Genomic DNA, 14,453 nt, shown 5'->3' on the forward strand with positions numbered 1-14,453 from the left:
TGATTGGACTGGGAATTGGATGGGGAATCCATATTGTGATATGGCATTTGAGAGCTGGACAACCCAAGAGCGAGAAGGCATATTATTCAACTGCTCTTCAAAACAGAGCATGGGTAGTCTATCTGGGTCCATAGATAAGTTCTTCAGCCAATAGGTGAATACTTTAATTACTAAATGGGTTTGTATAGGGGGGTATACCCAGCTCTGCCCTTACTGCTGGAGTTGGAATAGATTTGTCCACCCCCAAGATGCATTTCAAGAAAGTGGACTGTATCTGTTCCAATAAGGGGACTTTTATATATCCCCATAGTTCTGCACCATAAGTAATCATTGGGACTATTTTGCTGTTATATACCTTTATGATTGGAATTAGAGAACCTAGGTAGCTGTGGTTGGTAAGCTGCCTGATGGAGTTGGCACAGGCTGTAGTCCTTAAAGAAATCCTCTTAAAATGTGGGAGCCAGGAGCCTGTTTCTGTAAGAACAAGTCCTAGGTATAAATAGGACTTAACCTGATCTATATGTTCTCTATCCAGGCTCCAGTTACACCTAGTCCGCCTCTTCCCAGAAACAACTACCTTGGTCTTAGACTTACTGATGTTCAGGTAGTTGAGTGCATAGTATAAACTAAACCTACACAGCAGTCTTCTCATCCCTACCTAGATGTGTGACATCAATACCATGTCATCTGCATAAATCAGAATATTTACATGTTTATTTTTAACTTCAGACATATGCATATCGGTTGAATGAAGGGACTTTGGGATATCATTAATATACAGGTTAAATAAGATGGGAGCCATAATACATCCTTGTCTGACCCCCTTGTTAGTTCTAATTATCCTTGTTAGGGAACTATGAGCTCCTGTGTGTACCCTTAGGCATGAGTTTGAATATAATGCCTTAATTAAAAAGAGGAGTCTGGGATCCATGCTCAGGTCCGTACGTTTCTTCCAAAGAAGGTCCTTGTTTATTGAATCAAATGCTAAATTGAGATCTATAAAAGTTGTAAGCAGTTGGCCCCCTTTGGCTGTATATTTTTCTATTGGATGATATAAGATAAAACAGTTATCAATGGTGGAGCAACCAGGCCTAAATCCAGTTCTTCGGGGAGCAAATCCTTTTCAATTACCTAGTCCTCGATCTTGTATAAAAGATATTTGACATACAATTTTGCTACAATGTCAATTAGACTAATCGGTCTATAATCTGAGGGGTCACTCTTATCACCCCTTTTGTAAATGGAGACCACAACAGAGAGCTCCCAACCAGCTGGAATTTGGCAGGAATTGTTTATATGACTAAATAAACCTGCAAGTAAGGGAGCACACCAATTAATATGACATTTGAATAATTCAGGGGGTAGGAGATCTTCCCTGGGAGCCTTATTGGGCTTCAAAGACTGAATAAGTCCTCTAGTCTCCCATTCAGTCACTGGAGGCCAGGTTGGAGAGGGACTACAACCATTTTGTATATCTTTTTGTGAGTCCTCTAATCCACTGCAACGTGAGGCAGTGAATACTTGGCTGTAATATTCCTCCCACATAGAGGCAGGTATAGGAATGTCCAGGAAAAACCTACGTTCCCGTAATATTCCTGCAATCATATGCCAAAAAAAGACTGGGTTTGGTTTTTTGGCTGCTAATTCTAAATTTAACCAGAAAGAAGACAAATGAAGAGACTTCTTATGCTTGGTAGTTTTCTTATACTCTTGTCTAAGTACTAGCATAGCAGTGTGGTTGTTATTTGATGGGTAGTTCTGTGTTAGACGCATAGCTAGCTTTAATCTTTTTCTCAGAGAATGGCATTCTGAGTCAAACCAATGAGAACCTTTTATCTGAGACCTTCTGGGGAGGGCCTTTTCAGTTAAAAATTTTCTTAGTCCTGCACTTAATAATAATGTGATGATACCTTTAACTCCATCAAACAACAACATCTACCTATCCCAGGTCCTTGGGAAGGACTCAATGGGTGGATAAAAATGCCAAATCCAGTCTAAACATCTGGTTGACTATGTGACCAACAACAAGAACAAGAACAAGAACAACAAGAACAACAACAACAACAACAACAATAATAATATGCCCAGTGAGGCTGTAACCTTGACGTGGTTCTGGGGCTTGTGTGCTCCAAGGAAGATGAGAGCTATGCCACTTTGTCATGCCATTGTTTGTAGTCAGTCTGTGCAATCTTCTTGCAGCAGCTAACTAGTGATCCGCTGTTTCTTCAGCTTCTTTGCAGAGGTGGCATTTGCTGTCTATTGCTGTCTTCTCATTTCTGGCTTTGTATGCATTTGTTCTTAAGGCTTGGTCTTGTGCAGCCAGAATTAGCCCCTCTCTCTCTTTCTTCAATTTTCCTGCTCTTAGCCATTGCCAGATCTTGTTGTTACCTGCTTTACCTACTATTTTTATGTGTATTGGCCACATAATACTTTGCCTTGCCATGTCTCTTTTCTATTCTTCATTTGGTCTTCCTTGTAGGCCAGTTTGGTCTTCAGTATTCAGTAAGACTTCATGGTGTACTAGCTTCAGTGCATCTTCTTTGCTGTCCTTCAGATATTCTTCTAATGCCCTTTTTTCTTCTTCAACTGTTTGGTGTACTTGCAACATTCCACACCCACCAATGCTCCTTGGTAAGAAGAGTCTGTCAACATTGCTGCATGGATGTTGTCATTATTTTTCTGGGCTTCCTATCCTGGGCTTCCAGTTCTGCTTGAGTCCACTATCAAACAACAAGATCTGCTATCCCAGGTCCTTGGGAAGGACTCAATAGGTGGACAAAAATGCCAAATCCAGTCTAACCATCTGGCTGACTGTGCGACCAACCATAACAATACATATATACACACTCAAGTATTCTCAATTAGATGCTAATGAAAATTAGAATAATTATACAACTTTAATGGGGAGTTCTTGGTAAACATGGTTTTCTCCCATAAACAATTTTGTAGGAAGTGTTGGCAACACTGATACCGACACTTGCTTTTTTTATTTAAGCAAATCTTTTTACTGTCCATGTTAACTGTGATGGCAGTTGTAGCAGGTAAGACTATATTATTTAGTGTACAAAAGCTATATGACCTCTGTGTCATCAAAGAGGTATGAAAAACTCTAACTCTTTGCTTCCACCTCATGTCTGTCTGGAAATTTGCAGTCCAGATTTGATACCCTTAGAAGAGGTCCAATAGTTTGGCATTTCCACTGAAGGATTTATGCTTCAAAAATACTGAGCAAATCATCACAGCTGGCCATTGGAAACAGCAGTGGTGGATTATTACAAAGAGCAGAAAACTACTTTGCAAATTAATACTTCTATGTATAAAAAGACACAATGAGTTTTTATTAAAATCCAGGCAACTGTGAGCAAATCACTGACATCTAAGCATAGCACAAAATAGCAGGAAGAACTATTGCTCTGATTAGATGAACTGTCCTGAAATCAGAAAGGAATTTTCCCTCTTGAATTAATTGTTATTAATTGTTCAAAGCACAGGTCATAACTATAGCACAAATATACTACTTGCAATTGTAATTCCACAAACTATTGGTCCCAACATGTCAGCAAGAATGAAGAAATGAACCATGTTATCTGTGGCAATGTACTTTTCTTTTATTTCTTGAATAAAAAGAAAGGATGTGGAGACAGTGGGCACTGCCCCCTTTCTTGTTTATTTTGGTTCTTGAAATATTGAATGCAGATATAAAACAAAATGAGAAGATTGTGGGAGTAAAGATTTCAAAAGAGTCTTATAGATTAAGGGCTTTTGCAGATGACTTGGTGTTGGTTCTGGAATATCCTTTAAAGGAAATTGAAATATTAATGGCGAATTAAAAGAATTTGGTGCATTAGCAGGTTTTAAGATTAATAAGCAGAAGACGAAGATGTTAACAAAAAATATCAGAATAGAAGATCAAAAAGAACTGATAAATAAAACAGGTTTTAAGATTGAGAAGAAGGTGAAATATCTGGGTACCACTATGACAAATATGAGTTGTATGTTATTTCAAAATAATTATGTTAAGACATGGAATGGAGTTAAAAAAGATATATTAAGATGGGAGAAACTATAATGGTCATTGCTGGGGAGAATTTCTGTGATAAAAATGTTTTGCTTAGAATGATGTTTTTGTTTTCACACAATACCTGTTTTGACAACTGATGCACCATTTAAACAGTGGCAGACGGATATACCTAAACTTGTGTGGCAGAGGAAAAATCCATGAGTTAAATATAAGGTGTTACAAGATGCAAAGGAAAGAGGAGGATTGGGTTTACCTGACTTCAAATTATATTTTCCAGCTTGCTGTTTGGTTGGATGTTGCTGAGAAATAGAAGGCTTGTTGAGTTAGGACACAATCTGAGATTTGGCTGGCATGGATATTTGTGGTACAATAGTCAAGGTTAATGTGGATTTAAAAGTCATTATGTCAAATGTACCAAACTGAGAATATGAAATAGATACAAACTAAGGTTGTGCCTGAAAACACTTTTGTGGTCTCAGCACAAGAAGCATTTTATGGACAAGAAATAATAGGCAAACACAAACGGCTAATTTATCGTGAGATACTAGAATTTTGTCAAGGGGAATATAAAATAAAATCAAGAGAAGGACTGGTGGCAAAGGGATATAATTGTCAATGGTTCTCTTATTTACAGTTACTCGAAAGATTTAAAGTAGACAAAATAATTTATAGTTTTGAACATTGTAAGTCTGAGTTTGAAATAGAACTGCGTACAAATGATGAACATGTAATGGCTAAAATGTATAAACTTTTATTAAAATTTGAAACATAAGAAGAACAGGTGAAAGAATGTATGATAAAGGAGGCTAAAAATTTTGGTTATAATATACAGATGGAACAATGGGAAAATATGTGGCTGAAAGGATTGAAATTTACACTATGTTACAAAGAGTATATGTCACCACAGAAATTGTCTAGAATTTATCAAATTCTTCAAATTTATGCTGGAAATGTGAACAACAAGAAGGGACATTTTATCATGTTTGGTGGATCTCTAAAAAAGCTAGAAAATTTTGGATTCAAATACATACACTGATCCAGAGGATTTTAAAGATTAATATACAATTGAAACCATAGGTTTTTGTTTTGGGATTGTTGAACAAACAGTTGGGAAAAAAAAGTCACAGAACTCTGTTTTTATACATAACTGCAGTGAGGTTATTGTATGCACAAAGATGGAAAGATCTGGCACTACCCACAATGGAGGAATGATTGGTGAAGATGCTAGAACTTGCTGAGATGCCTAAATTGACTTCTTTGATGAGAGAAAAGACAATATCTACGTTTATTGCTGACTGGAAACTCTTATGGACTTTTTGCATGAAGCAGAAAAAAATGAATTTGTGATTTATGGTTTTGATGATTAGACAGAATAGATTATAGAAAGAAGAGAGCTATGTTGTAACCATAGAGTAAGAGGTAAATTTATGACTGTACTTATAACTGCTGTGAAAAAGATTGGAAACTACTTCTTTGTATATTTTTTCTTTCTTTTCTATTTTTCTTTTACTTTTTTTCCCTTTATTGCACTTTTAATGTTCTCTTTTATTTCTTTCTTCTTCTTTTCTTTTTCTCACTTTATATTAGTTTATATTAGTTTTTAATCTTTTTTAAAATTATACAATAAATCACAAAATTATACAAAAAAAAAGAATAAAAAGAAAGGATGTGAGTGTCAGCAAGCATAAATACTAGGAATGTGCTATTTTTAAAGGTAAACCATGGGACAATCTAAGCCAGAACTATGTACTCTAAATAAAAGCAACTGCCAATTAACTTCTCCAGAGGTCTTCCCCATATCAAAAACTGATACTTGGAATTTGCTTAAATTTTAGTTGATTACTAAATTGAGGCTACGGGATACATAAATGGCTTTCATTAGATATTTAAACAAACCAGACCTGTTCCTTGTCAGAATCAGCATCATACCTCTAGGAAATATTCTAAAAGATAAATGTTGTTATTCTCATCTCCTTCTACCATTATTTAAAAATAAATGTGGTAAATGGTGGCAGCTAAGCTCTCACTTAATTGAAAAGGACCACATTACTAACCCAACTAATGGCAGTTATCAAAAAAAAAAAAAAACAGCCCAAGAATTATACTACAACACCAATAAATTCTGTATTCAAGATTGAAGAACATATGCATGTCTTTCTCATAATACACTTATTCTAATACAGAATTAGCCAGTTTTCTTGGTCTGCACAATAACCTCAGCCAACTAGCCAAATGGATTGGTTTGCAAAACATGCTAAGCAACCCCCACACACACACACACACAACTAACCAGCAGTAAGTGTAATCAATCTTAACACGCTATGTGAATGTGCCTGCTAGGTATTTACGGTTGAAGTGTGTTATCTGTATTGGAAGGGTGTGCTTGTGTACAGTAGTGTCTAAGAGCTTCTCCATTTTATAGCATTGGAGAATCTTTTTAGAATCAAGGAGCTAAAAGACAACTTGTGGTAACTGATTACTGATTTCAATAACCTCTATGTTTACAACAGTTGTTGATCAGTGAGGTGCACCTCTAACTAGTTGTGCTGGAATCGAAAAATGTACTGAAGAACATTTGTATCCAAGTTACACTTCAATAAACGTATGTATTTGTTGTACTGGACAACCTTGCCTTTGGTGGTGATTGTGCCCACAGGGCGACAAAGAACCTGAAAAAGAAGAAAATAAGTTTTCTATGTTTTTTCCCTTTAAAGAGAATGAACACAGATGACCCTCTACATTTCTTTTCTTGAAATGCATAAAATCTCATGCAAGGGGAACAAAGAATCCAGATGCTTCCTTTCTGAAATATATCCTGCTGTACCTGGTAGAGTTTAAAAAGAGTTTTCTGTCTAGACCAGTGTTTCTCAAACTTAGCAACCTGAAGATGTGTAGACTTGAACTCCCAGAATTCCCCAGCTGGAATGTTGGCTAGGGAATTCTGGGAGTTGAAGCCCAAATGTCTTAAAGTCTCTGAGACTGAGAAAGTGATCTGCATTGTACAACGGGGTGGAATTGCAACCAGCTTCCTACCCAGCCACTCTTTGCTTCCCCAATTTTAATTCCTTTTGCTTTGTTTCCTGTTAACTACTACATAATTCTGAATTCTGTGGAAGACCAAGCGAGACATAGTCATATTTATCAGGAATACAGTCAGCTGGCTTAGTGCAGGCACCACAGTCCTTTCAAAATGGGCCAGGTTCTCCTAAGGAGATTTAACTGAAGTAGGCAGCAGGATTCCAAGCCTGCGTAAGCAAGATAGGACCAAAAAAAAGTTACGATTATACCAAGAAGTCCAGTTTTTACCATTATTCATGAATGAAAACAGGCTTGGATATTAGAATGCTTTGTAAATGTTTTTAATTTAACAGATGTCTGTTCGTGATTTGTTTACAAAATGCCTTCTCTTGGGCAATTCCACAGCAAAACATGCATCTAAGTGGACAGGAAGTTTCATGGTTCCCTTTATCAAAATGTCAATAAGTACTGCATTGGTAACCAAAAGAATAGAAGCCAGTCTTAAACAGACATCAATAATTGGTAGCAGACAGAGGCAGATCTTTGCATGTATCACTTGGAAGCATTACATAATATGCATGTAAATGAGAATGTTTTTATTTGGAAAAACCTATTAAAAGATGTTGGATCAATACTGTTAGACCAGAAGAAATTACATTTTCTATCAGGAAATGCTCCTACCATTTAGATTTTCCTCTGGTTCCGGCACACATTATGTATGCACCAAGGATTTTCTGATCCTGTAGGTTTTTCAAATACATAATACAGTCTTCCCCAATATAATGCCTTCTAGACTTCATCACTAAAGTTGTGTTCTACATAATTACGATAGAAGGAATGCCTATCATTATCCATCAAGAAGCCCAAAGCAGGCTTTCCATAAAAGTAAATCCATCTAATTTTAATGAAACTTTCCTTCTAAGAAAGGACACATGAACACAATAAGAGAAGGAATTGGAAATGAATGTCTTCAAAATAGTTCCCATTTCTACGCTCCATTCCTACTTCTATTACTAACAAAGGAGCAGAATTTTATCCCTTCCTCCCACACACTTGCTAGTATTGCCTTAATCCAGGAAGGATTAAAGATTTTAATCCACGAAAGATTAAAGATCTAATCACAAAAAGCCCAAAATTATTGTCCTGGCAAACGTTTCTGTCTAAGAAGGCACAGACAATATTGAACTACGTGCATTTGAGTTGATATAAAACAGCTTCCTATTTTGGAGCACCCAGGTGCTGAGTTTTTTCCACTTTATCATTTTCAGACCAGGAAGGAGACTTTATTAAACCACATGGCTCTTAAAACTATATAGTGAGTGAACAAATAGCAGACTCACTTCCACAGCTTGTTGCTATGGTCATTAACAAGGGAGGAACAATGTGTGATGTCCAAACCTAAAATTATGGTCTACTGACTAACAAGTCAATATTTAAAATTGATTTAAAATTCATATATGATCTTGGCTTGTTTCTAAACAATGAACTGTGAACCCAGATATAAACATGTTAAACTACCTCTGTCTTATTTACCATTTAAAGAGAGAGGCAAAACAGGAGTGAATGCTGCTGGCTTAAATGATAGTTTAATAAACTAAAATGTGTGGCTTCTTGTTTACAAAGGCGGCTTAACAGAATATTCATAGGCACAATATTCAAACACAAATCCTGCTGTATTCAGTACTGCATTCTTCCAAGTTAGAAGGCAAGACTGTAGCCCAGCACTGCACCACTATATATGTTATTCAGGAACAAGGACAGGTAAAACTGTCTGTTTTGGTTTTTATAACTTTCAAACTTCTAGAAGCACAAGCTTGTTCTGTTGCAGTAATATATGTTTTTTAAACATTTTCTGACAAAGTCTGCATAATGTGTTGGAAGCAAAAAAAGAAAAGAAAAGCATGCATTTTACCTATATTTGCATTTAATGCGTGCATTTTATATGTGCTTGAACTATATATACAGTTTCCTTAATTTATGCTTTCCAATACATTTTGATCATGCAACTAAACTGAATTAGATCAAACTATTTTAAAGTGCAAGCCAAATTAATTCTCCATCACTCTCCACCAGAAAGCACTCTTCTGGTGTCTAGGGAAGAATGCTAAATATTCACAAGTAGATCTGGAGGAGATGATGTGGCCAGCCTAAGCTTCAGGGAAAGCTAGTCATTGATGAAAGAGTTGTTTTACAAGAACACAACCAAGAATGGGAGACCCTGAGCCAAGGAAAACCGGAAATTGTTAAAACAGAAATACAACACGCTAAACTGAATGTTTTAAGTATACAAGAACTTAGGGCAGGAATGAGCTACATTAAATTAGATAACTACATGATTGAAGACATGAGACTATGGAAATTAATGGAATGTCCATGATACTCAAAACGAGCATTGCTAACTATGTGTTGGCTGTATCTCAATATTTCTTTCCTGTCATACTGTCAACTCATTGAACTTTTTTTATTATTATTATTTGAAAATATGGGCCAACTGTTCAACTTATCAAATATTAGATAGCAGAAAAGACTTAGAAGATTTTTTGTGCCTCTTGGCTGCCATCTAATGACCATCCAGATATTTGAAGTTGCTGAATGAGTGCTGTTGAAGAGTAGAAGTTTGAGCTAAGGGTTATGATGAGGCTTGGTGTGGAAACTGTAAAGTACTCTGAGAATCATAAGGGCATTACATGAGGAGAGAAAGTGAGGAGCCAGGGAACAGAAGTCAGAGAGAAGTAAATTCCCCCAGGCAGATTACAAAGGACACTTCCCTGCCTTAAGCCAAGGACAGATTAATCAATTTCAGAGCTTCACACTTTCTACATCAACCAGCTGACCAGTCAACTAATCCATTAAAAAAAAAGTGGCTTGTAGAAGCCAAGATTCCAACCTTTCTCACAGCTGAAACAGGATTGAGGGGTAAGAGAACAGATTATGCATTGGATCAAGAGGGTGGTCCCACGGGAAACCAGCAGGACCAATTGTCAGTTCAGGCTGCCTCCCTCCTGTGCATCAACACAGCCTGCATCAGCCTGCATGCAGCATCTAGAGCAGTGTTTCTCAATCTTGACAACTTTAAGATGGGTGTTCTTCAACTCCCATAATTCCCCAGTCAGCATGCTGGCTGAGGAATTCTGGGAGTTGAAGTCCACCCATCTTAAAGTTGTTAAGGTTGAGAAACACTGATCTAGAGACAGCACTTCCAGACCTGAGAACTTAAAGTGATCCTTGGCCTGTCCCAGTTGCAGGAAAACAATGAGACAGGCAGAGGCATGCAGGCATATTCTCTGGAATCGGCTAATGACCCACATCACACCAGGCCAAGGAGGCTATGGGGATTTGCCTTAGCAGAGCATACTATGAACAGAAAAATGGAAAGTGGAAAAATGGATTAATGGTAAATGTTAAGATGAAGATAATATCACCCAGGGTGCTTAGTAAACACACACTTGATGCCAAAGATGTGAAGGTGGCAGATAGTTTTGTTTTCTTGGTCTCAAGAATAGTTAAAGATGGACAGTGTGTTGGAGTTATAAAAAAAATTCATCATAGTGAAGAAAGAATTATAAACAAAATCATGACAAGATCATGAAGTATAAGGTTATTTCCAATGACAACAAATATAAAATACTTAAAGCTATGTTTTTTCCAGTGATAATGTAAACCTGTAAAAGCTGGACACTGAGAAAAAATGAGTGACAAAAGACAGATATCACTGAATTATGGAACTGCAGATTCTTACCAGGAGTATAATGGACTGCAAAAAAAAAAAATCAATTAATCCTACATCAAATAAAGGCTCCCTCCCTCGAGGCAATGACCAGAAAGCAGAAACTCACTTCAGCCATGAATGGCAAGTAGATTATGGACTGAAGAAATGATCATGGTTGAGGGAAGTAGAAGATAAAGCAATGAATGGAGTGGATGGATAGATAAAAAACAAACAACAAACCTGCAAGATTATCCCTGGAACAGGTATAACTTATTGCTGGGGACAACTTGTGGTGACAAGCATTTGCCCTTGAGGTCACCAGGAGATTGCATGAACCTAAATAATTCATTAACTAATCAGATTTGGGAAGATGATGTATACTTTAAATGTGAAAGTTAAAAATGGTGAGTTTTTAAACCTTATTTTAAATAACATGCTGCTAGTAGCGTGCTTCCTGACAATAGTGGAAGAGGTAGAACAAATGAACAGAGGCTGACAGGCTATCAATATGTATATTATTTTAGCCATTGATCTTTACATCATATCATTTGACTTGCGTCATCAAAACAGTTCTATAGTTTCACATAGCTAACAAAAAAGAACCATATGCTGGTTCTTGTAATGTCATTTTAGTCTTTGTCATCTAGAATGCGAGATATTCTTTCATTGAAGCAGTGTCATAGAGACAGTCTATTCTACATAATTACACTATGGCAACCGAAACCAGCTGTCAGCCATCCTAGTACATTAAGTACTGATAGACATCTTAAGAAAAGTCAGTATTTCAAATACATTAACAACATCCTTACTTTTCTCTTGAATGCATTTGTACTTAGTGACCTGGAAAAAGATCAAGATGAGAAGGGAAAAAAAAGAACCCTCAATAAAACTCAACTTTAAAAAAAACCCTTTGCCCCAGAAATCCTACTAGAAAGGTTAATTAAAATGCATATTTCTATGTAATTATAACTCAGTGCATAGTAGCTATAGTGTGTGTTTTTTTTAATCAGTTCTTCGTGCTAATGATTCCCTGTATCATTTTGCTTCTGAACTCTGGCAGGTGATTTTTGGCAACAATTTCCAGTGGCATGTAGGTGACATCTATCCTGCCTCTAAAATTAAAGACATTTTCTTGAAGCCCCACTTATTAAAATTAAATGTAGCAGTTTTAAATGGCATGCATGAGCGCGCATGGCTTGTGCAAATGAGTACAGACTTTCACACACAGTCTCCAATTTGCATGCACAATTTGAGCTGTCATTTTGAGAACAGGCCCTCTTGTGTCTAACGTCTATGTTTCATTACATTTTAAATCTTAAATGATAGAATTAAACACAAAACAGAGGGAAAGGGAAGAGAGAAGGAAGCACAGCAATAAATAAAAAGAGAGACAAAGACAGCATGAAAGGAGGGAACAGAAAAAAAAAGTTGGTAAAACCAGGAGCCAGAGATTACAGTAGTATTTACCAACCTGGTGCCCCAGTCCCACCTTCTTCAGCCACATAGTCAGTGGCTGCCGTGGTTACCTCTGATGGGAATTGCAATCTGACAGATTCTGAGATGGGAATCAGATAAATAACACTAATGAATATGTGAAAGGAGACAATAATGACATTTGCAAGAAGTGAGAGAAAAAAAAATAAAGAAAATTAAAACAATCTATCCATTCAAGAGTAATGGGCTATACATCAATCAAGGCCTACTAAAATGTGCAGATTTTCAAGTGTGACAGAACTGTTTTCATGATGTATGTTAAGCAAAAAAAAAAAAAAAAAAAAAAGTGGATGGGAAGGATGCACAGGGTTGAAAGACCAAAGTGTTCAATCTCTACCTGTCTTGAAATGATTAGCAGAATATGTTTGTCACACTTTAAGCCAAAATTAGCATGTACGTACTATGGGTAAGGGCCAAATTAAATAACACCGTAAGTTTACTTTCTATAAGGAGCTCTGTCAACTTATTGTCCTTGTTCTGCTTAGTCCATCTTGTCTTCTTTCATCCTAATTCACGTTCAGAATTTCTCACGCGCTTCTTTATAATGTTGAACTGAGGAACCCAAGTCTGTTCAGCATTAGGACAGAGGGCAAATTATGTCAGTGTCTTGACTGCAGCAGCTTGACAGCAGAAGTCCAATGACCAATTATGAAAATTTCATTTCTCACAAACTATTTACTTTAAATATTAGTTGTATAACATTTAGCTGAAGGACATAACAGGGATTTTACAAACAGAAGCACGATTGGTCTTTGAAAGAGACACAATATATAAAGAGTGCATGATACAATGGGCTAAAAATTTTGGTTATAATATACAGCTGGAGCAATGAGAAAGAATGTGGTTAAAAAGATTGAAATTCACATTGTATGATAATTTAAGATAGAACTTTTATAAAATGAAGTGCCATTGGTATATGACACCAGAGAAATTATCTAGGATATATAAAGTTACTTCTAGTCAATGTTGGAAATGTGAAAAACAAAGGAACATTTACAATCCATGGTGGACTTGTGACAAAGCAAAAAAAAAAAAAAAAAAAGGATAAAAATATATACAATGATACCAAGAATTTAAAAGATTAATATTCAGATGAACTCCAGAACTTCTTTAATTGGGACTTATGGATACCCAATTAGAAAAGACTCATGGAAGACTGATTTTGTACATGGTAACTGCAGCAAGATTATTATATGTGCAACAATGGAGAAACACTGAAATCTCCACAATGGAGGACTGGATTGTGAAGATGGTAGAATTTGCAGAAATGGCAAAATTGACCTGATTGATCAGGGATAAAACAATAAATACTTTTATAAAAGATTGGAAACCCTTTATGGATTTTTTGCTGAAAACGGAAAAAAATTAAATGGTGCTGATTAAAAAGGGTTGAATATGGGATAGAAAGGAACTATGTAATGTAATTTTAAAGAGGGAGAAGGGATACTAAATTGGTTTGTAACTGCTGTAAAGATCGGAAGTCACTTTAATTCTCTTTTTCTTTTTTCTTTTTCTATCTGTACTGTTCTTTGCACTTTTATCTTTTTTCCTTTTTTCAACTTCTCTTCATATATTTTCATGTTTATCTTTTACTTATGTAAAAATCTACACACACACACAAATATAAATATGTATCAAAAGAGACACAATATAAACTCCATGTCAGACTACAGAGATATGTTTCTTAGAGGAAAATACACAACTGGAAATACGTGATTAATCTCACAAAAAGTACTTTTTTTGATATTTCTGAATTAAGCCTGAAGGTTTCATTTGAAAACAAATGTTTTATTTTGTTTTGTTTTAGGAAGTATGTGCATATCTCTACAAATCCTGTCAGCTCTATAATCCATACCAGTTGAACATTAATTCCAGTCTACATTAAAACAAGTAGAAAATTGTGTGATTTGTTATGTTCGGAATGCTAGTTTAGGGTTAGTTATAATTATCATGATCATGTCACTGCAAAATCCAGAAGAAGCAGAATGCTCAAATTCACTATCTGGGAATTTGTGACAAGATTCTTTTATATCCCTACATTTGAATGGACATGTTTAGGATTTAACATTGAGTGGATTTGTTGCAAAATAGATTTCAGGTTGCACTGTGGTCTAATGGGATGAGGAAGAGCACTGGCTAATTATCATGTATAATTGCACTGATATCATTATCAATATATTTTCAAAAAAAATAGCTATTATTTTTTAGTTT

At 36.0% G+C, this 14,453-nt stretch overlaps 1 protein-coding gene across 4 annotated transcripts in view; it reads right to left on the minus strand.

Moving 5' to 3' along the window:
• The window catches only part of DPYD (dihydropyrimidine dehydrogenase), a 578,647-nt gene that overhangs the window by 416,345 nt on the left and 147,849 nt on the right, over positions 1-14,453 (minus strand). Inside the window, exon 1 of one of the 4 annotated variants that reach the window (XM_088153492.1) lies at positions 12,220-12,479. The exons of the other annotated variants lie outside the window; for them this stretch is intronic. Within the exon in view, the coding sequence (XP_088009618.1) occupies positions 12,220-12,252 (33 nt within the window). The 5' untranslated portion in view covers positions 12,253-12,479. Of the gene's footprint in view, positions 1-12,219; positions 12,480-14,453 lie in introns of those variants that run through there. 4 annotated transcript variants of the gene reach the window in all.

This window comes from Python bivittatus, unplaced genomic scaffold, assembly GCF_059951505.1.
Source record: "Python bivittatus isolate LINGU-HERP-01145 unplaced genomic scaffold, Pbiv_v1 ctg000700_np1212, whole genome shotgun sequence".
Classification (NCBI taxonomy): Eukaryota; Metazoa; Chordata; class Lepidosauria; order Squamata; family Pythonidae; genus Python; species Python bivittatus.